This window comes from Microcebus murinus, chromosome 9 (genome assembly GCF_040939455.1).
Source record: "Microcebus murinus isolate Inina chromosome 9, M.murinus_Inina_mat1.0, whole genome shotgun sequence".
In the NCBI taxonomy this organism is placed as follows: Eukaryota; Metazoa; Chordata; class Mammalia; order Primates; family Cheirogaleidae; genus Microcebus; species Microcebus murinus.
Window position 1 is genome coordinate 90,002,440 of NC_134112.1, and position 27,133 is coordinate 90,029,572.

A 27,133-nucleotide genomic window follows, 5' to 3' on the forward strand; every position below is an offset into this window, starting at 1 on the left:
ATGCTCTTTCCACCATCAGTTCTCTGTTCACTTTGGGAGGGATGTCCCCCGCCCCCCTCATGACTTTCCCACACTCTTTGGGGGTTTGTGTCCTTGTCTTCTAATGGCACAAAGAGAGGGGACGGTTTTCCCCACATCTGGAAGCCCTCACTGCTGCATCCGCTCTGGACATTGTCCACTCTACAGATATTTCATCTTTGCGACGTGTACAGCGTTGATCTGACGGCAGTGGGAGAGACCGCCCAGCCCCTCCAAAAAAGTACCATTCATGGCTCTTTTCCCAAAGAGAGTTGGCGCCTAATTTAGAAAAAGAAACACAGACGTGGGCCAAGTGGCACAGGAATGCCAGATAGTAAGGGGCTGAATTCTACAGGAGTAGAACGGGGTGTTGGAGAATGAATACGGGGGAGGGGAGGGGAGGGGCAGAACATACCACCCAGTAAGAACAGTTGGAGAAAAGACCTTGAGGCGGGAACCGTTGGGGGAAGGGAAATTGGCAGCTAGAGAGGGGGACAAAGGGAATTGTCCATCACCATCCTGCGATGGAAAGCCTTGGTCTCCAGGCTGAAGACATTCTCTGTTGTCCCTTTTGCTAGTGGCCTTTGAGCTGGTTAAAAGCCATGTCTTGCAGGTTGGCTTCTAGAAGGTGACACTGCGATGGGCTTTGGGGTGCAAGATGTTTACTAGGGACTCGTGCCTGTGAAGGGAAGGAGGAGGCAGCCGTCAGAGTCACCCCAGCAGGACAAAATGGCCAGTCCTCCACGCCCCCGCCCAGCTCAGCCACCCTGAAGGAGCCCCAGTCTCAGCAGCTGGGCAGCAGGTTCTTCCACTGGGCAATGTATCTGTATGTCGCCACATCGTGGACACTTTGGTTCATGTGAAATCTTTGGCAGAATGGTTGGGTGGCAGTGGGAGGTGAGTCCCTGCAGGGGCTTCTGTGCCCAGCCAGACCTGAGGCTGGCCGGGTGCCACGAGGTGGGCGCACGCTGACAGAGCTGGCAAGTGGCCCCTCCACGGTGATGGACGAGGACTAGCAAGAGCGGCCCTGGATTTCAGAGAATGACCAGGGACTGGGTGGCTCTTGGAATGCAGGATAAATGTGAGTAAAGAGAAAAAAGGTTCAGACTTTCCGAGTGTGGCTCTCCTGCACAGGGAGACTCAACACCAGTCTTGCATTGGCTCCTGGGGACCAGGCACTCTGCCGGCCCCTCCGGGACACAGGGACAAGTAAGACAGCGCCTTGTCCTCAGAGAGCTCGCAGGGCAGCAAGGAGCCTGTTAGTAAATGAGCCGGGTGTGATGCAGGTCAGCAGAGGAAGCCACCAAGTGCCACAAGAACTGCAAGGAGTGAAGGGTCCAAGAAGGCGTCACAGGAAAGGAGACTATGGACCCGAATGTCTGAAAGCAGTGTTTGAACTAACAAGAGGGAGACTTCAGAAGGAAAATGTGTGCAAAGGGAAAGGACGGGGGAAAATACTGCAAACTTGGGGAACCATAAAAAACCTTTTCATAGCACGAGTCTGTGGCTCCCAAACTGTGTGCCGAGACACCCCATGGAGCCACGGTGGAAGCCCCCCTCGTAGGGGCCCCCTGGCATACGGTGGTTTAAATATTCACAGGAAACACAGAGACATCTGTCAGTCACTAAGATTACCGCTTTCAATTCATGTGGATTGTTTTTCAGATGTCCACTAAGTTGTTAGAACATGAATACTTATTAAGTTGCTCGGCTTTGATTTTAAAATGAGACTGTTAAGTTCTTCTTTTGGCCTAGGGAGTGCTATGAAAAAATTACTGAGTCACTAAGGACACCGTGGACTGAAAGTTTGGAAACCTTGGTGTAAGAGGAATGGGGCAGAGGGAGAAGTTATTAGCTCCGGAAGGACCCTCAGTTACAAGTCTGGGAGCTTGGACTTCCTTCAGTCATGGATGCCATTAGAACTTTGCAGGGAGGGGAATGCACGGTCAGCTTCTGTTTTACAAAGGTCCATTGGCTTTGGTGGGGGGTTAATTGGGGACAGAGAGCCACCGGGAACTACTCAATGGTCCAGGCAAGACAGACAGGGCCTGACCCAGCCAGCATCAGAGGTTGGAACCGGAATACAGCACACACTGTTAACATTATGGAATTCCTACTGCATGCCTAAAATGGCAGTAAACACTAGACATCAACAGTAAATAAGACAAGGCCCCTGGGTTTAAACCACCTGCAATCAAGTGGAAAGACAGTCAAAAAAAAATTACAATTAGCAGAGAATCACTAGGAGTTGACCAGGCAAGGAAAGGGGAGCACTGTTCCAGGCAAGGCAGGGGGAACAGCATGCGCAAAGGCGTGGGAGTGAGAGAGCGTGGAGGGTTTCAGTCCATACGGGCTGATCATCAGGACTGGCTCTTGGGGTGGTGGGAAACAGGGAGGCATGAGGCCAAGGAGCAGGGCGGGGACCAGGCTGTGAAGGACATCATGTGCCATGTGCTGAAGATGTCCCAAGGGCTTGGCAAACCATTGAAGGGTTTTCAACAAGGAGTGGCAAAATCAGATTTGCATTTTACATTTCCTAGGTGGATAAACCAAGTTGGGACCCACATGTAGACAAGCAGCAGGCCAGAAAGACAACCTGAATGATGGAGACATAAGGCCCTGCATGGGAGGTGCAAAGTCTGGGCAGGAAGGGAGGGACCGGGGATTCTCCTGGCATGAAGAGGGTGGGAGAAAGCAAGTGAACAGGTCCCAGGGAGGGAGAGGTCTGAGAAAGGGCTGATTCCGTCCACCCATCTCCGCAGGGCTCTGGGAATTTAGGGTCGAGCCCCAGGCATGGGGACCTGGGGTTTCTAGGTGATGGAGGCCTCTGCTCAGAGTGACAGATAGGAACCAGGAGAAAGCAACTGTGGACCCCAAGGCCTGGGACTGTGTCACTGGCTCCTGAAGAAAAGTCTCCCTGGTAGCTTGAGCCTGCTCTGCCACTCAGCTAACTGGAGCCCCTAGCATGAGTGACAGGTGGGATAGCTGCCCCAAAGGGCAAGATGCCCATGAGCCAAGCAGGGACAGGCGCTTTCTCCACAGCACCGTGTGGCTGCCCAGCCCCAGAGGAGTCCCTGGAAGTCAAGTGCTCAGGTATCCGCAGCACGGGCTTCTCTTTAACTCCCTCTGAACTTTCTGGAAGTTCTGAGTCTCAGCACTCACAGCTGTGGTCTGCAGTCATGTGTGCCGCCTCCACTCTGAGCTTCCTGGGGCCCCGTGTCTACCTTCCATGCCAAAGCCTAGACTGAGGGCAGGACAGCAGCCACCCTGGTAGCATCCTCAACCTGCTGGGAAATGCAACTGTCGCTGAGGCAGGTGTTTCTCCAGTGCCTGATATTTAGCAGATATCATAGGAGTTGAAAACTCCCATCTCTTCTTATAGCAAGCATGAAAGCCTATGGTTCCCAAACTGTGTGCTGGGACACCCCTAAGTGCCACCGTGAACTTATAGGACCATGCGAGCTCTACCCAGAAATCAGAAGTCTCCAGATGTGTGTTTCTAGACCTTTTGCTGATGTGGGGGACGTTAAGGCTCCTGTCAGGACCCTCCTCGTCCTCAGTCAGCTTCTTTGTCCCTTACAAAGTGGCACCAGCAGGGTGTGGCCACCTGCTGGGGCGTGCAGAGGCCCTTCCTGACCAATATTTGCATAAAACTTTACTGTTGACAAACTATTCTCATTTGACCCTCCATAACAGCTTCCTTTAACAAAGAAACAGGCTCAAAAAGGTTGTGGTTTGCTCAAGGTGACGCAGCTGTGAAATCACAGGACAAGGCCTTGGACCCGAGTCCCCATGACCCCGCAGCTGCAGCCTCAACACTGCCGACCTCCACCCTGCCTCCCACAGTCCCGGTGCGGCCCACCCTGCGACAAGACCCCTCCCCTTTCTTTTTCTCATATGGAAGTCACACACACTCATTGTAAAACACCGAATGTTAAAGAAACAAGTTACATGAAAAGTAAAAGTGCCCCACAATTTCCTGCTCTAAGTATATGCACAGTTAGCAAGACCCAGCCTGGTGCCTGACACAGAGTACGGGCTCAATAAATGCATCTTGAATGGTTCATATAGTTAATAGCAAGAGCGACTATTATTGATTAGCAGAACTATACATACCATTGCACAATGTCTTTCTTTCTTTTGGACACCTTTCCATGTCTGTGTCTATAGGTGACCTCCCACCCCACCCCATGAACAGTCTTTATAGCTCAGTCAGCCCGACAGGGGTAGGCCTTCTGGGATAGGGCCAGGCAGCCCCCTGGCTAACACCAACAGTTTTTACTACTCTGTGAACTATTTTGGTTGAACTGACTGGTCAGTTAAAAAAAAAAAAGAAAGAAAGAAAGAAAGAAAACCACTCATTAAATAAGTCAAACAAGTGCTATTTTTGTCTATACAAGATTAAATATTCTCTTCCACCAGGTGCTTTGGAGTTGAATAAGCAAATTCTTATGCGTGTAAATAAATATAAATAAATAACTAGTTAAGAATTTTTTGCCCCAGAAGGAGTCTATATACAAGTTTGGATTAGAGGAAGGCAAGACCTTACTTCCTTAATTGGGCTTGGGGTTTTCTGGTCCATTGAGCAAGAATCTGCTCTAAATCTCCACCTTTAAAGCTATAGTCTGCACAGCTGGGAGCCTGTTTTCTCCGGCACACCTTCTCAGCACTGGAGCTCTTCCACAGCCAGGGCCAGCCTGGGAGGAGAGCAGCTACTCAAGTATTTTGGCAGCAAGCTCAGTGGCCAGGGACCTGGCCTGGGGCAGCCCAGCCTAGGTTCAAGTCCCTGTCTTGCATAAATTGTTTAACCTCTCTAAGTCTGCTTCTTAGTCTGAAAAGTAGGAATAATAACTACCCCCTCCATCTTCTATGAGGATGAAATGAGATAATACAGGTAATACACTTAGAATGAGGCTGGGCTGGTAGTGAGCACTCACTAAATGCTAACAGTTGTTAGCTCAGAGGTTCTGAGGAGAGTCTACAACCAGTGTAAATATTGCACGGATCAGTTGCACTGGTGTAGGATGTTTCTTCCCACCCTATAGAGAGTAGAACTAAAATTCAAAAACCCCATAATTTAATGGCCTTTCGAACTCATAGGGATTATAGGATTTAAAGCTATAGCAAACTGCAGAGATTACCTAATTTTCACTCCCACATTTCAGTGGTGGCCCAGAGAGTTTCAGGAGTGCATGCCTGCAATGGTTTCCTGCCTGAGTGGCAGAGCTGAGTGACCCTAGGTCCTGCCTGCTGACCACCAGCACATATTCCTTTCCAGGACCCCACACCAACTCGGGAAACAGGAGGACATGGCTGTGCATTTGTACCGATGTGCGACACTGAGACCAAACCCTTTTAGGGAAGTGAGCTTTGAGAGGCAGAATGGTATGAAGTATTCACAAGGCTGAGATGAAAAAGGTCACCATACTAGTTAGGACATCTCAACTTCAAATGATAGAAACCCAACTTGAACTAACCTTAGTATAAACCAACTGCCGTAAGCCAGGAGGACCCAACGAAGGATCCTGCAGGAGGCAGAACCTTGGACTCAACTTTGGACGTCCTAGGCAGTCTCTCTATCTGAAATCTCTGCTGGTCTCTCTTAGCCCCCTCTGCAGACAGGCTCCCTCCACGTGGTAGAAAATGGCCACCAACAGCCCTGGATTGTATGTTCCCCGTTTAGCAGCTCCAGGAGAACATCAGGGCTTTCCCCCCCAGCACGCATGTATGATAGAAATCCCAGTGAAGGATTCTGACTGGCCCTGCTTGGGTCACGCGTCCACCTCTTGGACTAGTCGCCGTTGTCAAGGAGATGACAAATTGGGATTGGCTGTGCCTGGAGGTAGAGCCCATTCGCAGGACCAGAGGGGCGGAGTTCTACCAGTGACAGCACCTTCAGAACTACAGGGACTCAGGGCGGAGGGCTCCCCAAGGAGTGGTGGGCAGATGAAAACAGGCGCCCTAAAGAATGGCTGTGAGTGCTTAAGACACACACCCGTACAGTTGTATCTATTCGAAATCTTTCCAGGAGCTCCTCAAACTACAGATGAGCATTTTTATAAATATAAATTCACAAGATTATACAATTTACATGTAAAATGGGACCAGTTTTCTCACGAGGTTCATAAACAAGCTCTGAAGCAATTCTAAAGGAATTGTTGCAAAATTGTTTTTAGTATTAGCAATATTACTGGAAGAAAGCAGAAAGACTCCCAAGGTGACTACTTGGAAGGACAACTTTCATTTGCATGTAGAAGTATTACTTTAAAAAAAAATCCAGATTGTATGTAAAATTATTTTGATAATAACTACATCAATACAAATATATTACCAAAATATGTGTGTGCCCCACAGTGTAATTGCTTTCCATTTAGATCTAAGAATTTAGGGAAATGAGAATGGGTCTGAATTTTGGCTAAATCTAGAGCAGGTTTTTAATTTGGGGTTTGTGTGTCCCCAATATGGTTATTGTCAATCGCATCAGGATCCCCTGGGAGCTTCTTAAAATAAGAGGTGACTGGGTCCCACCCCAGAGAGTCTGGCCTGGTAGGTCTGGGTGGGGCCAGGCACTATTATATTTTCTGAATATTCCACAATTGGTTTTGACTAGACCCTGAGACTGAAAACCAGGACAGCGGTTCTCAGAGTGTGGGAGTGGTCGTCTTGCAACAGAATCCAAGAGCCTGCTGAAATGCAGATTACTGGGCCCCACCAGCCCTGGTAGATCAGTCTTGGTAGGGAGCAAGGATTTAATAAGTTCCCAGGTGACTTTTTAAAAATTTTTTTTCTTTGAAATAATTATAGATTCACAATAAGTTATACAAAAAAGGTACAGGGAGGTCCTGTGTCCCCTTTACCCAGCTTCTCCTAGTGGTAACCTCATGCATAACTATAGTACATTACAAAAACCAGGAGGTTGGCACTGGTGCAATGCATAGAGCTTATCAGCTTTTATCCAGATGTATATGCAAGTGTGTATATGTGTTTGTGTGTATAGAATTCTATGCAGTTTTATCACCTGTGTAAATTCGTGTACCCACCACCACAGCCAAGATACAGGACTGTTCCATCCCCACGAGGCTGTCTAGTGCTATCCCTTTATAGCCACACCCACCCATCACCACCCCCATCCCTAACCCCTGGCAACTACTAATCTGTTCTCTATTGAAATAAATCTCTATGAATTTATTTCAAGAATGTTATATAGACAGAAGTGTGCAGTAGATAACCTTTTGAGATTTTTTTCACTCACATAATTCCCTTGAGATCTATCCAAGTTATTGCATACATCAATAGTTTGTTCTTTTTAATTCGCTGCATAGTATTCCGTTGTATGATGTACTACAGTTTGCTTAACCAGCCATCCATTGAAGAATATTTGAATTGTTTTCAGTTTTTGCCTATTACAAATAAAACTGCTATAAATATTCATATACATGTTTTGTGTAAACCTGAGTTTTCATGTCTCTGGGATAGAGGTTTCAGAGTACAATTGCTGGGTGATATAGTAAGTACATTTAGTTTTTAAAATTTTTTTTATTTTAGCATATTATGGGGGTACAAGTGTTAAGGTTACATATATTGCCTATGCCCCCCTCCCCCCTCGAGTAAGAGCTTCAAGCGTGTCCATCCCCCAAACATTGCATATCTTACTCGTTGTGGTTGTATATACCCATCCCCTCCTTCCCCCTCCCACCCTCCCGACACCCGATAAATGTTACTCCTATATGTCCTCTTAGGTGTTGATCCGTTAATACCAATTTGCTGGTGAGTACATGTGGTGCTGGTTTTTCCAGATACTTCACTTAGTAGAATGGGTTCCAGCTGTATCCAGGAATATACAAGAGGTGCTATATCACCATTGTTTCTTAAAGCTGAGTAGTATTCCATGGTATACATAGACCACATTTTGTTAATCTATTCTTGGATTGATGGGCACTTATGTTGTTTCCACAGCTTTGCAATTGTGAATTGTGCTGCTATAAACATTCGAGTGCAGGTGTCTTTTTCATAAAGTGACTTTTGATCTTTTGGGTAGATGCCCAGTAGTGGAATTGCTGGATCAAATAGTAGATCTACTTGTATCACTTTGAGGTATCTCCAAATTGCTTTCCACAGAGGTTGAACTAGTTTGCAGTCCCACCAGCAGTGTAGGAGTGTTCCTCTCTCTCCGCATCCACGCCAGCATTTGTTGTTTGGAGACTTTTTGATAAAGGTCATTCTCACTGGAGTTTAGTGATATCTCATTGTGGTTTTGATTTGCATTTCCCTGATGATTAGAGATGTTGAAGATTTTTTCATATGTTTGTTGGCCATTCTTCTGTCTTCTTTTGAGAAGTTTCTGTTCATGTCCTTTGCCCATTTTTTGATAGGGTTGTTTCATTTTTTCTTGCTGATTTTCCTGAGTTCTAAATAGATTCTAGTTATCAGCCCTTTATCAGATGTGTAGCTTGCAAAAATTTTCTCCCATTCTGTGGGTTGTCTGTTTGCTCTCTTGACAGTTTCTTTGGCTGTGCAGAAGCTTTTGAATTTGATCAGGTCCCATTTGTTTATTTTTATTGCTGTTGTGATTGCCTTTGGGGTCTTCTTCATAAATTCTTTGTCTAGGCCAATGTCTAGAAGAGTATTTCCAACATTTTCCTCTAGAATTCTAATAGTTTCACACCTAAGGTTCAAGTCTGTTACCCAGCGTGAGTTGATTTTTGTGAGAGGTGAAAGATGTGGGTCTTGTTTCAGTCTTCTACATGTGGCTATCCAGTTTTCACAGCATCATTTATTGAATAAGGATTCTTTTTCCCAGTGTATGTTTTTGTCTGCTTTGTCAAAGATTAATTGGCTGTATGAGGATGGTTTTATATCTGGGTTCTCTGTTCTGTTCCACTGGTCAATGTCCCTGTTCTTGTGCCAGTAAAAAGCTGTTTTAGTGACTATAGCCTTGTAGTATAGTTTGAAGTCTGGGAAAATTGATACCTCCTAATTTGTTTTTATTGCCTAGGATTGATTTTGCTATACGGGGTCTTCTCTGGTTCCATGTGAAGCATAAAATTATTTTTTCTATATCTGTGAAAAATGATGATGGTATTTTGATAGGGATTGCATTGACTCTGTAGGTCACTTTGGGTAGTATAGACATTTTAATAATGTTGATTCTGCTGACCCATGAGCATGGTATATTCTTCCATCTGTTTACGTCCTCTGCTATTTCCTTCTTCAGTGTTTCATAGTTCCCCTGTAGAGGTCTTTTACCTCCTTAGTTAAATATATGCCAAGGTACTTTATTTTCTTTGTTGCTATTTTGAAGGGAATTGAGTCTTTGATTTGGTTCTCACCTGTACTGTTGTTGGCGTATATGAATGCCTCTGATTTCTGTGTATTGATTTTGTATCCTGAGACTTTACCAAATTCATTTATCAATTCAAGGAGTCTCATGGTTGAATCCTTGGGGTTTTCTAGGTATAATATCATGTCATCAGCAAAGAGTGGGAGTTTGATCTCTTCTGCTCCCATTTGGACGCCCTTAATTCCGCTCTCTTGTCTGATTGCTGTAGTGAGGACTTCTAGCACTATGTTGAACAGAAGTGGAGATAGTGGGCAGCCTTGTCTTGTTCCAGTTCTAAGTGAGAATGCTTTCAATTTTTCCCCATTCAGTATGATATTGGCTGTGGGTTTGTCATATATGGCTTGTATCATTTTTAGGTAAGCCTCGTCTATGCCTATTTTGTTGAGTGTTCTTATCATAAAAGGGTGTTGAATTTTGTGAAATGCTTTCTCTGCATCTATTGAGAGGATCATATGGTCTTTGTTTTTGTTTCTGTTTATATGGTGAATTACATTTATAGATTTGCATATGTTGAACCATCCCTGCATCCCTGGGATGAAGCTCACTTGGTTGTGATAAATTCATTTCTTGAGAAGCACCTGGATTCAATTGGCTAGGATTTTGTTGAGGATTTTTGCATCTATATTCATAAGGGATATTGGTCTGTAGTTTTCTTTTATTGTTGCATCCTTTCCTGGTTTCGGTATCAGGGTTATGTTTGCTTCATAAAATGTGTTGGGGAGTATTCCATCCTTCTCGACTAAAGATCAAAGCCAAGATACCACAATGGCTCAAGAGAGAAAACAAAGCAACAAAGTTCAACCCAACATAATGAAAAGAAATAGTTTCTCCCACTGATAGATGGGAGTTATTGAGATAACTCCCACCTATCAGTTATCTCAATAAATGTGAATGGCTTGAACTCCCCACTCAAGAGACATAGGATGGCCGAATGGATAAAAAAAAAAAAAACACAAGCCAAGTATCTGCTGCCTTTAGGAAATACATCTAACCTGCAAGGATGCATATAGACTAAAGACAAAGGGGTGGAGAACAATATTTCAAGCAAATAGAAGGCAAAAGAAAGCTGGCGTGGTGGTGCCAATTACAGATAACTTGGTTTTTAAATCAACATAAGTAATAAAAGACAAAGAAGGTCACTATATAATGGTGAAGGGTACACTTCAACAAGAAGACATAACAATTCTAAATATATATGTACCCAACCTTGATGCACCCATATTCATAAATCAAACTCTACTGGATCTAAACAAATGGATAAACAACAACACCATAATAGTTGGAGACTTTAACACCCCACTGACAGCACAGGACAGATCCTCCAAACAGAAAATCAACAAAGAAATAATGGACTTAAACAGAACCCTAGAACAAATGGGCCTAACATTTACAGGACATTCTACCCCAAAACCACTGAATATACATTCTTCTCATCAGCCCATGGGTCATTCTCTAAGATTGACCATATCCTAGGAAACAAAGCATATCTCAAACAATTTTAAAAAATAGAAATTATACCATGTATCTTTTCAGACCATAATGGAATAAATGTAGAAATCAATCCTAACAGAAGTTCTCATTTCTACACAAAGCCATGGAAACTAAACAACCTTCTGCTGAATGATCACTTCATAAACGAAGAAATCAAGATGGAAATCAAAAGGTTCTTTGAACTAAATGACAAAGGTGACACAAGTTACCAAAACCTGTGGGACACAGCTAAAGCAGTCCTGAGAGGAAAGTTTATTTCCATAAATGCCTATATCCAAAAGTCGAAAAGATCACAGATAGACAACCTAATGAATCATCTCAAAGAGCTGGAAAAAGAACAGACCAACCCCCAACCCAGCAGAAGAAGTGAAATCATTAAGATCAAATCAGAACAAAACAAAAGTGACAACAGGGAAACTATACAGAAGATTAATAAAACAAAAAGTTGGTTCTTTGAAAAAATAAACAAAATTGACACACCATTGGCTAGACTAATGAAAAGCAGAAAAAAAAATCTCTCATAAGCTCCATCAGGAACAATAAAGGGGAAATACAACTGATGCCACGGAGATACAAGATATAATTTATGAAAACTACAAAAACCTCTATGCACACAAACTGGAAAATGTGGAGGAAATGGACAATTTCTTAGAAACACACAGCCTCCCTAGGCTCAACCAGGAAGAAATAGAATTCCTGAACAGACCAATATCAGTACTGAAATTGAAACAACAATAAAAAACCTTCCTAAAAAGTACATTTAGTTTTATGAGAAATTGCCAAAATATTTTCTAAACTCACTGTATCATTTTACATTGACACCGATAACTTATGAATAATCCACTTTCTCCCCATGTGTATCAGCATTTGATGTTATCACTATTTTTGTTTTATTTTAGCCATTCTGATAGATGTGTAGTGTTATCTCATTATGGTTTTAATTTGCATTTTCCCAATGGCTAATGATGTTAAACATCTTTTCTTATGTTTACTTGGTATCTGTATATCCTCTTTAGCAAAACGTCTGTTCGTGTCTTTTGCCCATTTTCTAGTCAGATTGTTTTCTAACTGTTGAGTTCTGAGAGTTCTTCAAATATTCTAGACACATGTTCTTTGTCAGGTATGTGGTTTGCAAATATTGTCTCCCATCCTGTAGCTTGTCATCTTCTTAACAGGGTCTTGTAAGAGCAAAATTTTTTTATTTTGATGAAGTCCAATTTATTGACTTTTATCTTTCATGGATTATGTTTTGGTGTCAAATCTTAGAACTCTTTGCTTAGCTCTAAATTTCAAAGATTTTCTTCCATTTTTTTTCTAAAAATTTTAATTTTATATTTTACATTTAAGTCTGTGGTCCATTTCGCATTAATTTTTATATAAGGTAAGAGATTCATATTTTTGCCTATGTACGTCCTGTTGCTCCAGCACCATTTGTTGAAAAGACTATCCTTCCTCCATTGAATTGATTTTGTATCTTTATCAAAATTACCAGCTGAGTACATGTGTGTGGGTCTATTTCTGGTTTCTCTATTTTGTCCCATTGGTTGATGTGTCTATCCCTCTACCAATATCACACAGTCTTGACTACTCTAGCCAAGTCTTGGGATCTGGTAGACTGATTCCTCCCATTTCATTCTACTTTTTCAAAATTGATTTAGTTATTCTAAGTCCTTTGCCTTTCCATATAAGTTTTAGAATAAATTTGTCTATGCTTATGAGTATTTTTGCTGGGATGTTGATTGGAATTGCATTAACCTTATAGGCCAGTTTTGAGAGAATTGGTATCTTTACAGTATGGAGTCTTCTGATCCATTAACATGTTATGTCCCCCGATTTACTTAGGTCTTTTTTGATTTCTTTCATCAGCATTGTAAATGGTATTGTGTTTTCATTTTGGTTTCCACATGTTCATTGTTAGTACATAGAAATGCTATTGATAGTTTTGTATGTTGATCTTTTTTTATTAAGTGACTTTAAGATTCATGTATATTGATCTTAAATACTGAAACCTTGCTGAACTCACTTCCAGAATTATTTTATTCCTTATGTTTATATATATTATTATATATTCCTTATATTCCTTTTAGATTTTTTTCCCTAGTGTTTTCTCTGTGGATGATTATGTCATCTCAAATAGGGGCAATTTTATTTGTCCTTTATTTATTTATCCTTTCCAATTTATATGTTTCTTATTTATTTTTCTTGCCTTATTGCACTGGCTAGAACTTCCTGTACTATGTCAAACAAATGTAGTGAGAGTGAACATCCTTACTTTGCTCCCCACCTTAGGGAAAAGCATTCAGTCTTTCACCATTAAGTATGATGTTAGTTGTAAGTTTTTTGTAGATATTCTTTATTGAGTTGAGAAGCATCCCTGCTATTTCTGAGAGTTTTCATCATGAACAAGTGCTGAATTTTGTCAAATTCTTTCTTTTCATCAACTTATATGACACATAAGTTTTCTTTTTTAGGCAGTTAATATGGTGGATTACATCGATTAATTTAAAAATATTAAACCAGCCTTGTATACCTAGAATAAATACCACTTGGATATTCCATGTAATTCTTCTTATATACTGCTAGATTTGATTTGTTGAATATTTTTGTTTCTAAGTTCATGAGGGATACTTGTCTATAATTTTCTTTTCTTGTACTGTCTTTGTCTGATATTGGTGTCAGGGTAATACTGTCCTCATAAATTGAGTTAAGATGTGTTCCTTCCTCTTTTATTTTGGAAGAGATTGTAAAATTATTGTTAATTCTTCTTTAAATGTTTGATAGAATTCTTCATTGAATCTATCTAGGTCTGGAGATGTCTTTTTCAGAAAATTTTAAAACATAAATTCAATTTTTTAATGGTTATAGGATTATTCAGATTGTTTAATTCATCTTCGTTGAGTTTTAGTAGTTTGTGGTTTTCATGAAATTGGTCCATTTCCTCCTAGTTGTCAAATGTATTAGTCTAGAGTTGTTTATAGTAGTCCCTTATCCTTTTAAAGGCTGGATCGTCTTAGTGACATCCTGTTTTGTCCCTGATATTGATGATTTGTGTCTTCTCTCTTTTTATCTTTGTTAGTTTTGCTACAGGTTTATTAATTCAATTGATTTTTTCAAAGAATCAGTTTTTTGTTTTATTAATCTTTCTATTTTTTTCTGTTTTCAATTTCATTGATTTCTGTGCTCATCTTTATTATGTTCTTCCTTCTGCTTAAGATTTTTGATCTTCTTTTTCTAGTTCCTTGAGGTAGGAACATAGATTATTTAGTTAAAATATTCTTTTCCAGGGTAGCATTTAGTGCTATAAATTTTTCTTTCAGCACTACTTTAGCGTAACCACAAATTTTGATGTTATCTAATTTTCACATTATATTTAATTATAATATAATCATGTATTTATTCTCTTTTGGACTCTCTGTTTCTTGTTTCACTTTTCTTGCCTTCTTGTGGGTTACTTGAACATTTTTTAGAATTCCATTTTGGCTTATTAAAATTTTGTTATATATTTGTATATTTTTCTTAGTGTTACATAAATGTACATATGTAATTTATCACAGTTTACATGTATGGATGCCTCACCATTTCGAGTGTTGTATGGAAATTTTGTTTCCATTTTAGTCCCTTTACCCTCCTAACTTTTTAAAAATATAATTTTCCTAAGTATTTTCTGTACATACATTGATTACCACATTATATGGTGTTATAATTTTTGCTTCAACCATCAAGTATGACTTAAGAGATTCATAAGAATGATAGTCTACTATTTTTACACATTCCATTGTTCTTCTTTGCTTTCTAAAGTTCCAAACTTTCTTCTGTTATCATTTCCCTTCTGTTTAGAGAACTTCCTTTAGCCATTCTTCAAGGGTAAGTCTGCTAGTGACAAAAGCTCTTAGTTTTCCTTCAACTGAGAATGCCATTATTTCCACTTTTCTCCTGAAGGATGATTTTCACCAAATTAACAACTTGTGATAGACAATTCTTTCCCTTCAGCCCTTGAAAAACATGCCACTTTCTTCTGGCTTCCGTGGTTTCTGATAAGAAATTCACAGTCTTTGAATTGGTAATCCCTATAGGTAATACATCATTTCTCTCTGGCTGGTTTCAAGAACTTTTCTTTCTTTTTTAGTTTTCAGAAATTTAATTATAATGTGTCTTGGCATGGATTTCTTTGAGTTTATCATATTTGAGTTTCATCCAGCTTCTTGAGTCTGTAGGTATATGTCAAAATATATGGTATATTTTGCCAAATTGGATAAATTTTCAGCTGTTATTTCTTCAAACCAAGGTCACTTTTAAGCACGTTTTATGTTTGAGAAATATTGCTCTGGAGTAGGGTTCAAAGGCCCAAGAACTTCTCAAATTGTATACAAATGCTGTGAGTGTTTTAGTTTTCTTCGGAGAGTGTCCACAGCTTTCACTAGATTCTCAAAAGACTCCATGACACTTGCCATAAATGTTATAAAAGCTTAGTTTTGTGGCCTTATTGGATTATTTTTGCTTTTATTGGTTGAAACCATTAAAAAAAAAAAAAACCTAGTTGGTATGCCTTTCTTTCCTTGTACCACATCTGCTGAATTTCTGTGTCCCAAAGATTTCTCCAACAGTTTTGGAAAATACGATCACTGACATGAAAATTTTCTAAGCATCTAATACGTGCCAGACAAATGGATTTTTTTTTTCATTTTTCCCCTAGTCAGTGAGAAAGAGAGGAGTTTTTACATTACCATTATTTTGGAGTTATGAAAAGTTCTGAGTAACTAAGAACGCTGGGGTACACTTGGCTGCCTTTGCATGTGACATTCCCCTTTAAAATCTGTTCCTTACCGCTCTGAGCTGGATACATGGGCAATCACATCACATTCCTGAAAGTGTAATTTCACACACTAAAAACACGTCCTTGGGCAGTGGTCCCCTTGCCATCACTCTGGCTTCCTTTGCACGGTTGGTGGCTGGACGCCAGGCAGGCTTGTCCTTGGCCAGTTGCTCGAGCTGATCCCTCTTTCCAACACACCCTCACCTCCTCTGTCACCCACCTTCCTGGACGAACTCCTGCTCATCTTTCAGAACTGTTTGGGAAGTGCCACCTTTGGGAATTCTTCACTCTCTTCAAGTGCTGAGCTGGGTGTGCCTTCAATGTCACTCATACCTGCCAGCACATCACACTGTACACTGATTATCTAACTGTCCCTCCCATCAGATGGGGAGACCCTTGAAGGCTGTGACTGGGACTTGATTGCTTTTGTGTCCCCAGTACTTTCATAAATATAATAAAACATGTACATACGCATCGCCTCCCGTTAGTGTTCACTGCCACCAGCTGAGTGCCCATCATTAACATCCTAAGTATCTGCTGAGCTCCTTTATATACAGGTGTGGCAATCAGATAGCCAGCCTTCCCCAGCAGACTTAATCTTCCCACATTCTCACAAGCATCTGTTTATTCACTCATTTTAGACATTTTTTGAGAATCAGTTTAAAGATTATTGGTCTTCTCTTGCTAGAATGCCTATTTCCCCATTTTTAGAAATTACAGACAACACAGAGCCCTGTCAGTTTTCTTCTTTGTCTTAATACTGGATCTGATGAACCCCTTTATTATTGTGTTTACATTTAGAGATCTGTCATTCCTACCAGGCTATAAGCTCCTTGGGGCAGGGACCCTGTCTTACTCAGCCCAGAGTCTCCAGGGACTGGTACACGGTGGCATTCCACGAATGCTGGCGGAAAGCACTTGGTGTTAGATCTTCACAACTATATGGTTGCTCATGATTGGAACATGCATATCCTCATCTTCTCCGTCTTTACTTCCTATTTATCCTTTATCCATCATTATAAGCTGTGAATTCTTTTTAGGAAAGGAGAAATGGGTAAATGCAACACATTTTAAAGTAATTTTTTTTGTTCCTCCCAGGTACTATCTTGGACGGCGGATGTTTATTGTTATTTCTGAGCCAGACATGATCAAGCAGGTGTTGGTTGAGAACTTCAGTAACTTCACCAACAGAATGGTATGTAGTTTTCTTTCTGTATGTGGGTGGACGGGGAATCATCCTAAGAGGCAAGCCCTGCGTGACAGATTGAATAGGGAGGCAGTCAGGCCTCGTAGTGGGTTTAAGTCAGCTCCACTGCAAATTGAGCTCTCCAGTGAGCTCTAGTTTTCAAAAGAGATGTACAGGACTGGTATAAAAGAGAGGCATTTGCATTCAAGAAATGCTTCAAGAAAGCCAAGGCTCCAGAGAAGTTGAGGCTAATAAAAATGCTAAAACCAAGAGGGTTTTCTAAAGCTGTGTTCAAAGTTAGAGGAGTCCAGAGGGCACAGGCCAAGTGACTGCAGGAGACTGAGCAAGGTTAATACATGTCAGCGGGAAAGCAAAAATTTGAGGCTCTTGTGTTACGTCCTTCCCAGAGGGTACAAAAGCATTAAGTCTGGAAAGGGAAGACAGGCACCATTAGAGGGAAATGTGTCCCCCAGTAGGAGGAGCCTTTAAGGGGGCTCCAACCTACAAAGGATTTACATGCCCTGTTGTTTTTGGCAAGTACATGTCTTACGCTTATCGTTGATGAGAAATCCCAAAGAATGGGAGAGGTGACAGAAAATAGCAGAGTGTTGCCCGTGTTTTCCATTAAACCTTCAGGACTGAGTGCAGAGTTCCCCTGACGCGATTTAAGGGCCCCTGTGATGCAGACCCGTTGCACGTGCTGCAGCCTGTCTCACTGCTCCCCAGGACAAGTGGTCACCCCGGCTGGTCCTCCGCTCTCTGTCCCACCTGCTCTGAGAGGCCTGCCCTGTACCCTCCTTCACAATGACGTGCCCCTGGGATTGGGGGCAGCACAATCGTGGGTCTTGTGTGTATCACAGTGTGAGCTTGAGCACATTGCTCAACTTCCTTAAGCTTCTTCTTCCTCCCCTAGAAGGGAGTTATGCTGTACCTTCGTGGGCTGTTGTAAGCTAAATGGGACCACGTGGATAAGCCCCAGGCCAGACATCAGTGCTTTTAACAAGAAAACTCTCTGTTCCTGCACCTGTCCGAACCCTAGCTATTGATTCTCAAGGCTCACCTCAATTTCCTCCTCCTCCATGAAGCCTTCCTTACCATCACCCACATTTGCTTTCCTGTTCTCTGAACTTTGACAGCACTTATGTGCATCACTCCTTTCCACAACTGTCCCTGTGGTGGCTTCTACTATGTACAGGAAAGGAAGATACGGCTTTCACCCTAACTTGGTGATGAGTTCTTTAAGGCCAGGAACTGTATCTTGTACTTCTTTTTTTAATATCCCATGGTGCAAAGATGTAATGACTATTCAGCATCCGATATATTCTTGTTCAAACTGAATTGAGTGTCCATCACCTTGACGTTCTTCCCAGAAGAATGAGGTATTTATTACCTGAGCCCGGAGACTCATCGATGCCATGCACAAACGCGTAGGAAGACCCATCGAGGATGAGATCGCCAGGAATCCCCAGCGTGTGTAGGTTTCCATCCGGGAATGTGCCCACTCATCTCCAGCTTTGTTTATGGTCCGTAGGCCAATTCCATATTCATGGTAAAACAACCCTAGTGACTCAATTTTTAAAAAACAGTCATTAGAGTGGGATTTTCTCCCAGGTTTTTGAAAGTCAAATTAAATTGGGTTCTGTGGTTCCCTCTTATCCATATGCTTATTTATCTGCTCAAAGAACTCAAGGAGATTAGTGAGACGTGATTTCTCCTAACTGACACCACCCGCCTTTCCCCTAATCGGCCGTGTTTACTTAAGCGTTCAGAGTCGGCTTTATTATACATTCGCTCAGTAAACATTAAACGCTTACTCCATGCAAACGTCTCCCAAACGGTCCCTGCTGATGCAGAAAACACCTCGGCATATTAGTCTGATAAATTAAGTGAAAAGGAACTTAAATAACACATGGTTTCCTCTTCCAGCAGCGAGAGCCCCCCTCCGTCCTCACCCCCGGGTGGGGTGCCGTGAGCTGTGCCCCGGGCCGGCCTGGGGGAGGCCCTGCCGGAGGTGCTGGGCTCAGCTCTGGAATCAGATGTGAACTGTATGCATCTCGTGAGGGGGCCACAGAGCATGCTGCCTGGGGCGGGGGACACTCCAGGGACCTCCGTGACATGCATAAGCATCGAGCAAATAACTTGAACCCAAAAAACATTGAAATATTCGTTTTCGAATGCAGAACACTAGGCGCTCTCCCACGAGTCTGTGCGATGCCCTGCCCCGTCCCGCCCATTTTCCGAAGGGACCTGCGTCGTCTGTATCAGTGTGTGCGGCGCTCCTGGCAGTGCCCAGAGCTGCTCAACCACAGTTTGCCGTTGAACCCAAATCAGTCTTCTCAGCCTTTGTGTACACTTAGTTGTCCCCGCACCTGGGGACTTGGATATTTCTATGTACGCATTTTCAATGAGCTCGTCTTTGCTATCAGGTACTGTCCTCAGCGAAGTCGTGGGAGCAGCTCTTTTCTTAAATATCCGTGGGAACTGGAGCTAGGGCCACGAGACTCAGCAGGAATGGCCGTTACCACTGGTGGAACTTCTTCTTTTGGCCTATCAGGGCCTGGGGCTGTGGGAGCTGTGCGAAGGCGACAAGAGGGAGGCTTGTCTTTGGCCCACGGGAGGTTGGTCTGGTGGGACGGGGGCTTGGAGCAGAAGTGTGGAGTCACAGACACACGTTCTGGTCCGAAAATGGCAGTGTGGAGAGTGAGTCAGGCTGCACATGTGATCGTTCTAGGTTCCGTGGCTTGGAAGTGGAACGGAGGAGGGAGGTGATGGCAGTTGCGTGTGTGTTAGAGGGTGCCCTCAGGTCCTCATGAGCAACACAGAGGCCACCTCCCCAGGCACAGTTCAAGCCACGCCACTGACACACGAGAGTCACATCTGAAGCCATGTGATGGACTTGGTGAGTGGTTTTATTCAGAACCATAGAAACCCAGGGGCGTGGCCGCCCCAGGTGCAGCTTCTCAAAGAAAGGGCTGCTTCATCCGCTCCCCACGTGGCCGTCAGAATCGTAGGCTGAGTCACTGTGAAACCACCGACTCCTGGCACTGGCAAAGACGACTAACGTGGAGAGGCAAATAAGTCACTGGAAACCTCAGTATCCCCGCATCTGCAGCAGCACGCCATGCCGGGGAAGAGCAGGGGTGTGTCGGCTCATCACAGAGCTAGTCAGCAAAGAAAGCTCAATGGATCTCAGGTGGATCAGACCCACTGAGCTGGGGCCGCAGGACCTGCCTGGTGGCATCCTCCAAGGGGTGAGGGTCTCGGCGGGCTTGCCATGAAACTGCCCCCTTGAACTTGTCCCTACACCTGCAACTGGTACCTGTCCACTGACAGCTTTTGAAAGCCTGTTTATCTAGAGTTCCTCACCCCTTTCTCTTAAATAAAACACTGAGTAAATGAAGATGTTCAGATGTTCAAACGTGTGCAGCAAGATTTAAGGTGTAGAGTGGTTGGCACACATGGCCTGGTGAAGCTTGCATTGCTTCAAACCTTGCAAACCCATTTATATTTTTTTATTTTAGTGTATTATGGGGGTACAAGTGTTCAGGTTACTTATATTGCCATGGCCCCCTCCCCTCCTCGAGTAAGAGCTTCAAGCATGTCCATCCCCCAAACGTTGCACATCTTACTCGTTGTAGTTGCAAATCCATTTTTAGCTGTGCGTTTCTTGAGAAGGGTCCACTTAAACTGCAGGTCCACAGCTCTGAGGCGGAAGTTCTGCTGCAAGCCCAGACTGCAAAGAGTAGCGAAACCAGAAACACGGATGTGCAACCTCATTTGCCTGCCCACCTATTTTGAGGCTCTTATCTTTGTTTTATGTGACACATTTTGCTGTGTACAGGAAACCCTCCAGCCTGAGCTGGAACCTTCTCATCCCAGGATGAGTTGCCCATTGGCAGTCCCGGCTGACAGCCACAATGGGACACCTGTCCCCTCTCACTCACTTTCCTAATGTCTGGACATGGCTAGTCCTGGAAAAGACAGATCCGTGGAATTGCACTCAATCTGCAAAACACACTTAGCTTCTAGTTTCCAACATGGTAGCGAAGTATAAACTCCAACATCTTTAATGATACGGAGTGCCTTGTGAAGCCTTGGGACTATAGGAGAGTTCTTAGCATTTTGTGTTAAGTGGTATTGATTCTGAATGCTCAGGTATTTTTCTCTCAGCCTTGCAGAACTTTTTCTTTTTTAATTTCAAAATCTTGTTGGAAATGCTTTCCTATTTTTGTGTCTTAGTAGACTCTTGGCTCGGCAGGAAGCCATCTTTCTATATTTTAAAAAGAAACAAGTCAAATCTTGTTCTGATATTTAGGCCTTCTCACCCTAATTTTTGTGGTAGCAGCAGTAGAAATAAGTGTGTAAACCAGAGGATTCATATCTAGAATTGGGGGATGAGAATTGTAAATAAGCCACAGAAGCAAATTCCGGTCTCTCAACAGCTGTGTTCCTGAACGTTCTATGGCAGTTAAGTCACTGTGCTGGGGGGGAGTGGGGAGGTCCTGGCCCACACTCTCCTTCTCTGCCCCAATCTCCTTCTAATAACGCATCCTTTTTCCCATTTCCCTCTCTTCTAAGCCATAGCCCAGCAGTATGGCGAAAGGTGTGTGGTGTACATTTAAAGGAATAAATCCGATTCCAGATTTGCTCCCTCGAGTTAGCTATGTGACTTGCAGCCAGGCCTTTACCCTGCCCGAGCCTCAGTTTCCTCCTGTGTAGAATACGAGTGTCAGACTGGCCGATCCCTAGCGTCTATCTGGCTCCCAGTTTGTGTGGCCATCGGTGCCAGCAGGTGAACCTTAGAGTCCCCCCAGCTCCTCACAGAGCCATTTTGAGCTTCAGAGACTGGGGACACGCTCCCTCTTAGGGTCCCTCAGGGAAATTTCTTCTCCCTGCCAAGAGTGGCAGGGGCAATATCAGGGACATACATGTCCCTCTCTAACACTTCTTCTGGCCGGAAGCTCCACGGAGATCTGTCGAAGAGTTTCCTGAGAAGGTTTAACAAGCCCCGAGACCGCCTTCCGCCTCAGGAAGGGCCCTCGCTGCCGGGGCAGGAGCTAACAGGAGCACAGTTCCCAGCACATGGTTCCAGGAACTCTCTCGGGGAGGGCCGCCATAACCCATACCAGGCCTTTGTCCAAATTAGAAGAGTCCTCCTTCCACCGCTGGTGCCGACTTGACAGATGGAGCCCAAGCTTGCTTTTAGCAGCCACATGTCCCTTGCGCCGACCCCCTTGAGCTGTGCACACACCTTACGACCTTACTCGGAGGCTGCTCTCTCAGGCCAGCGGCCATCTAAAGCAGAGAGAGAGGAGGTTATGGAATCTTTATGCCCATCTGCTACTGGCAGAATGAACGAAAAGTTGTCCAGTGTAATAATAAAAGAAAACCTTTACCATTTTAATTTTTTAGAACTTTTTCATGTTTATATTTTAATTTATATTTTATTTTTAGTAAAGGGAACCCCTTTACTATTTCAAAGCACCAAAATATAAGCCCTGTACTTGCTTCAAATCTTTCTTCAGCCCAGTAGGAATAGTCATATATTGAAAATAGCTTCAAGTATAGAAGTTGGGGTCCGTTTCACGTCTCCAGGACAGGAAGAGACAGGTTGTACAGGGAGCGTGCTCGTCTGTGCAAGGCTGTGTGAGAATTTAGAAACAACATTTGTATAGGGGAGCGCCGCCTTTTTGTGATCACGGCCTACTTTCCAGTGTTAGTGTTCCGCAGCCTACCTGGCGCACTTACTAGACGAGTTGGCCACACTCGCGGCCCAACCTCGAAGTAGAACAAGATCTCCTGGAGCCTTTAAAAGCACCTCTCTCTGTCTACCTGGCGCCCTCAGCTCCCTGTGGCTGTTGGAGGACTGTCGGTGGCTGTCACCGCATCATAGAGATCATCTAGATTTTGAGTCTCTGTTCTTGCATGTTCTAGAACACAAGGAAAATTTTCTTGTCTATAACCTTCATATTCTATTATGCCTCTAAGTCCTTTCTCCTAATAGTACGCACACTCAGGTATAGCAGAAATGCATTGCGTGCATTTTGTGACACTCTGGGAGAAGTTGGTGGCCCTTAGGTGTCTCTGCCAGGCCAACTGAGAATCCGAGGTGCAGCCCACGATAAACACTCACTGAACGGTCGCTTTCTTCCCGCGACCACAGAATGCCGAGGCGTTGGTTTTCTTCAATAACCTGCCCCTCGGGACTATGTGATTCCTCAAAGTTTAAAGTCTCTGCTGAGCTGACCTAATGGGAAGTTAGACTCTATTTTAAGAGAGCTTAATTGAGAAGCTGAACATGTTCAATGTCAAAGCAATCTTGGCAGTTGAGCCAGGGGGCCACGGCTAAGCTACTGCTGCTTATCAGGGTAGTTTCCTCATTGCTGGAGGATGAGCCAAGAGTTGATGAAATGTTGTGAAAAGCACTGCGTTAGTTGTGAGATCAACAAGTGTTGGTCATAAGCCACCCCTCTCTACCCTCCGTGCTTTGTCTCGATGGTTCCAGTGCGAGCACAGCCCCAGCACAGAGTGGGGGATCCCGGAGTGTTCCCAACTTGATCGGAGACAGACACGGTCAGAGCCGAACTTGCAAAGCACTAAGCGTAAAATGCAGCAAACCCAGCTCAAGGCCTTGGCCGCCGCAGTGAAGTCACGTGTGTCCGAGGCGTTGCTCGGTCCGTGTTGCAGAGAGCAGCCACCGGCTCCTGCCGTGGGGCGCAGGGAGGGCGGGAGACTGTATACTCCACGGGTTCAGTGTGGAGTCTCGTGCGCATCTCTCTGCGCAAGGCCTGGCTGTCTGGCGCAGAGCAAGCAAAGACGGGCCCCTCTGCTGTGATTTCCACCCCCTCCCACTGCCAGCGCCAACGCCCGCCGTCAGCAGAGCGACAAACTCCAACCACACGGCTCTCCCTTACCCAACCTCGCCCCTCTGCAGTGACTTCTACTCACTCAGGGCTCCTGTCCCTTCCTGCTCCTTTTAGAAGGTGGGAACCAAGGAGTCTGTGGGCTCCAAAATGGAGCCACCCCTTGATGGAGGAGACAGGATGGCAAAATGTTACCCCGTGACATCCTAATGACAGTCCATGTTCAATATAAAGGACGTCAGTCACCTGGCCTCAGAGGAGACTTGCAAGGGATGCCAATGAAGTTAGGGTGATCATCCAAAGTCAGGGAGACACACGTGAACCAGTGAGAGAGAAACTGCAGTCCGCTGACAGCATGTCAGGTAGTGTGGTCTCCGAGGGGCGGATGACCTCCACCTTCCAGATCATCAGTCACATGCAGAGGATGGAGAATCCGAATCAAAACTTGTCACGGGCTGCCTGAGCAGAGACGACACCCTGACAGCCCTTAACATCCCTCTGAAAATGTCCATGTCTGAAAACCCTCATTTAGATAATGAGATTTAACTTCCTCACACATGGCAGGAGGACACTCCTTCCTGAGACCAGGCACTGCTTCTAATAGTACAGCACGACACTGCTCCTGGCAATGAAACCCCAACACAACCCAGCAGGCTTGGGTCAATTAAGGTTCCCGGATCTTTTTCATGTGAATTATTGCAGGTCAGGTTTCTTCTATTCCCATGCTCTAAGCAACTAATTTTTAATCTAAATATGAAGCCTTATAGTTACATCTGTTGATTTTCATCTTGTTGGTGTTCATCCAGCATTCAAGTCTGTTAAAATTAAATGTTAATTGTTTTTTAGTGTTTTTTTAAATTGAGATAACTTCCATATACAAATCTTCAGTGTAAAGCTCAATGCTTTATTGTACTTGTATGTGCCCACGTGACTGTCAGTGTCAAAGTACAGAACAGTGCCAGCACTCCAGAGGGCTCCCTCATGCCTCTTCTCACTCAACCTATCTCTGCCAACTGGAGGAAACCACTGAGACTCTGACATCTATTGGCATAGATTCACTTTTGCTGCTTTTGAGCTTTATGGAAATGGGAACATAGAGTTTGCTTCCTTTTGTTCTGGCTGCTTCTGCTCAATATAATGTCTGTGACACTCATCCATGTCATGTATTAAGATGAATGTGCCTCATCTCTTTTTATTGCTGTATAGTACTCCAACGTATAAAATACCCCAATTTATTTCTCTTTGATGGACATTTAGGTTGTTTCAAGCTTTTTAGTATTATGGATTCAGTTGGTATGAATGTATCAACAGAGTGCCCTCCGGGGCATGTATCAAGGAGCGGAATTGCTAGTCACAAAGGTAGGTGTATGTTTGGCTTTTGTACATAGTGCTCAGTAGTTTTCCGGAGTGATTGAGCTGATTTACGCCAGTACTGAGGAGTATAAATTAATATAAAGTCCTAGTTATTGCATATCTTAGCCAATACTTCATCTTGTCATTGTTTATAATTGTAGCTACTCTGGTGGCTGGGTTATAGTGATATTTCATTGTGATTTTAATTTGCATTTATCTGATGAGTGATGATGTTGAGCACCTTTTCATATGCTGATTGGCCACTTGGATCTCATTCTTTGTGATGTACCATTAAATCTTTGCCCATTTTTTTTTAAAGGTGTTTGACTTTTTCAGATTGGGTTACTGTCATTCTTTATATGTTGCGTTGTGAGGCTTTTGTCAGATAAATTGTGAATATCCTCTCCCAGTTTGTGGTTTGATTGCTCACTTTGTCAATGATGTCCTTTGATAATGAAGTACAATTTATCAAAACCTTCTACGGTATTGCTTTTGGTATTTTGTTTAAGAAATCTTACGTTACATCCAATGTCACAAAGATATTCTTCTAGAAGTTTTATTGTTTTACCTTTCACTATTGGGACTATGATCCATCTCCAATTAACTTTGACCCATTGAAAAATGAAATAACTTCCAAATGGGTTAAGGTTCATTTTTTTCTATGTTGATATCCAATTGCCAATTGCCCAGTGCCATTGTTGAAAAGACCACTCATTCCCCACTGAACTGAATAGCATCTCTGTTATAAATCAGGAGATCGTATGTGTGAATCTATTTCCAGACTCTGTTCTGTTTCATTGGTGTATTTCTTTATCCTTGCAACAGTATTGCACTGTCTTAAATATTATAGCTTTATAATCAATCCTGAAAGAAGGTAGTATCAATTCTCCTTGTTATTCTAGTTCCTTTGATTCCATATATATTTTGGTAAGAATTGACTTGTCAATTTTTAAAAGGTTGACATCATAATACTATTGAGTATTCCAAACCATGAATGTGGGAATCTCTATTTATTTAGGTCTTCTTTAATTTACCTTAGCAATATCTTGTAGTCTCAGGGTAGAAGTCTTGTACATCCTTTGTTAAATGTAGCCCTAAGTATTTGACAGTTTTACTGTTAATGTAAATTGTATTTTTAAAATTTCATTTTCTAGTTGTTTGTTGCCCATATGAAGGAATAATTTTTATTATTTTAAACTTATATTCAACAATCTTACTAAGCTCAATATTAATCCTAATAGTTTGTTTATGGATATTTCTTGAATTTCCTGTTATACAATGATGCTATTTACAAATAAATACAGTTTTACTTCTTCCATTCCAATTTTTACGTATTTTTTTTCTTGCATGCTCTCTATTGTCAAATAGAAGTGTGAGAGTAGACATACTCATCTTTTTTCCAGTCTCAGAAAGTGTTAAATAGTTAGCTATTTTTGTATGATGTTAGCTGAAGATGTAATTGTAAATGTCCTTTATCAGGTTGAGGAAGTTCCCTTACATTTATAGTCCACTGAGAGTTGTTATCATGAATGGGTGTCAAATTTTATCAAATATTTTCTTCTGCATCTGTTGAGATTATGTATGTTTTTCTTTTTTGTTCTGTTAATACATCAAGTTACACTGATTTTTCAAAGGTTGTGTAATTCTTGATGAATTATTCTTTTACTATATCCCTGGATTATATTAGTTAATATTTTGTTTAGGGCATTTGCATCTATGTTCATGAGAGATATTAACCTATAATTTTTCTTTCATGTAAGTCTTCATCCGGTTTTGGAATCAGTTTACACTGCTTGCAAGATGGTCCAAATTAATGTTAGATTGTGATTCTGGGACTATTAATCTTCACAGCTGTGATTTCTGCAAATCAGTAGTTCACTACGAAAATAACAAATAAAATGTTCAGTTGGACTTGTAAGTGTAGAAGCCTATGGTTCTCCACTTGATTCCAGATTAATAAAGTTTTATTTATCTTTGACTGTTCCACCAGCCATGAAACCACCAAACAGAATTATTTACCAACCCATTATTTTTCCTCTTTCTCCATAAGAAATGTCCTTGGAAATCAT

The 27,133-nt window shown here is 42.8% G+C and overlaps 1 protein-coding gene across 1 annotated transcript in view; it reads left to right on the top strand.

The window, feature by feature from the left end:
* The window catches only part of TBXAS1 (thromboxane A synthase 1), a 160,628-nt gene that overhangs the window by 52,866 nt on the left and 80,629 nt on the right, over positions 1 to 27,133 (top strand). The window contains exon 4 of the mRNA XM_012767996.3: positions 16,761 to 16,857. Coding sequence (XP_012623450.2) covers positions 16,761 to 16,857 — 97 coding nt within the window. The remainder of the gene's footprint in view (positions 1 to 16,760; positions 16,858 to 27,133) is intronic.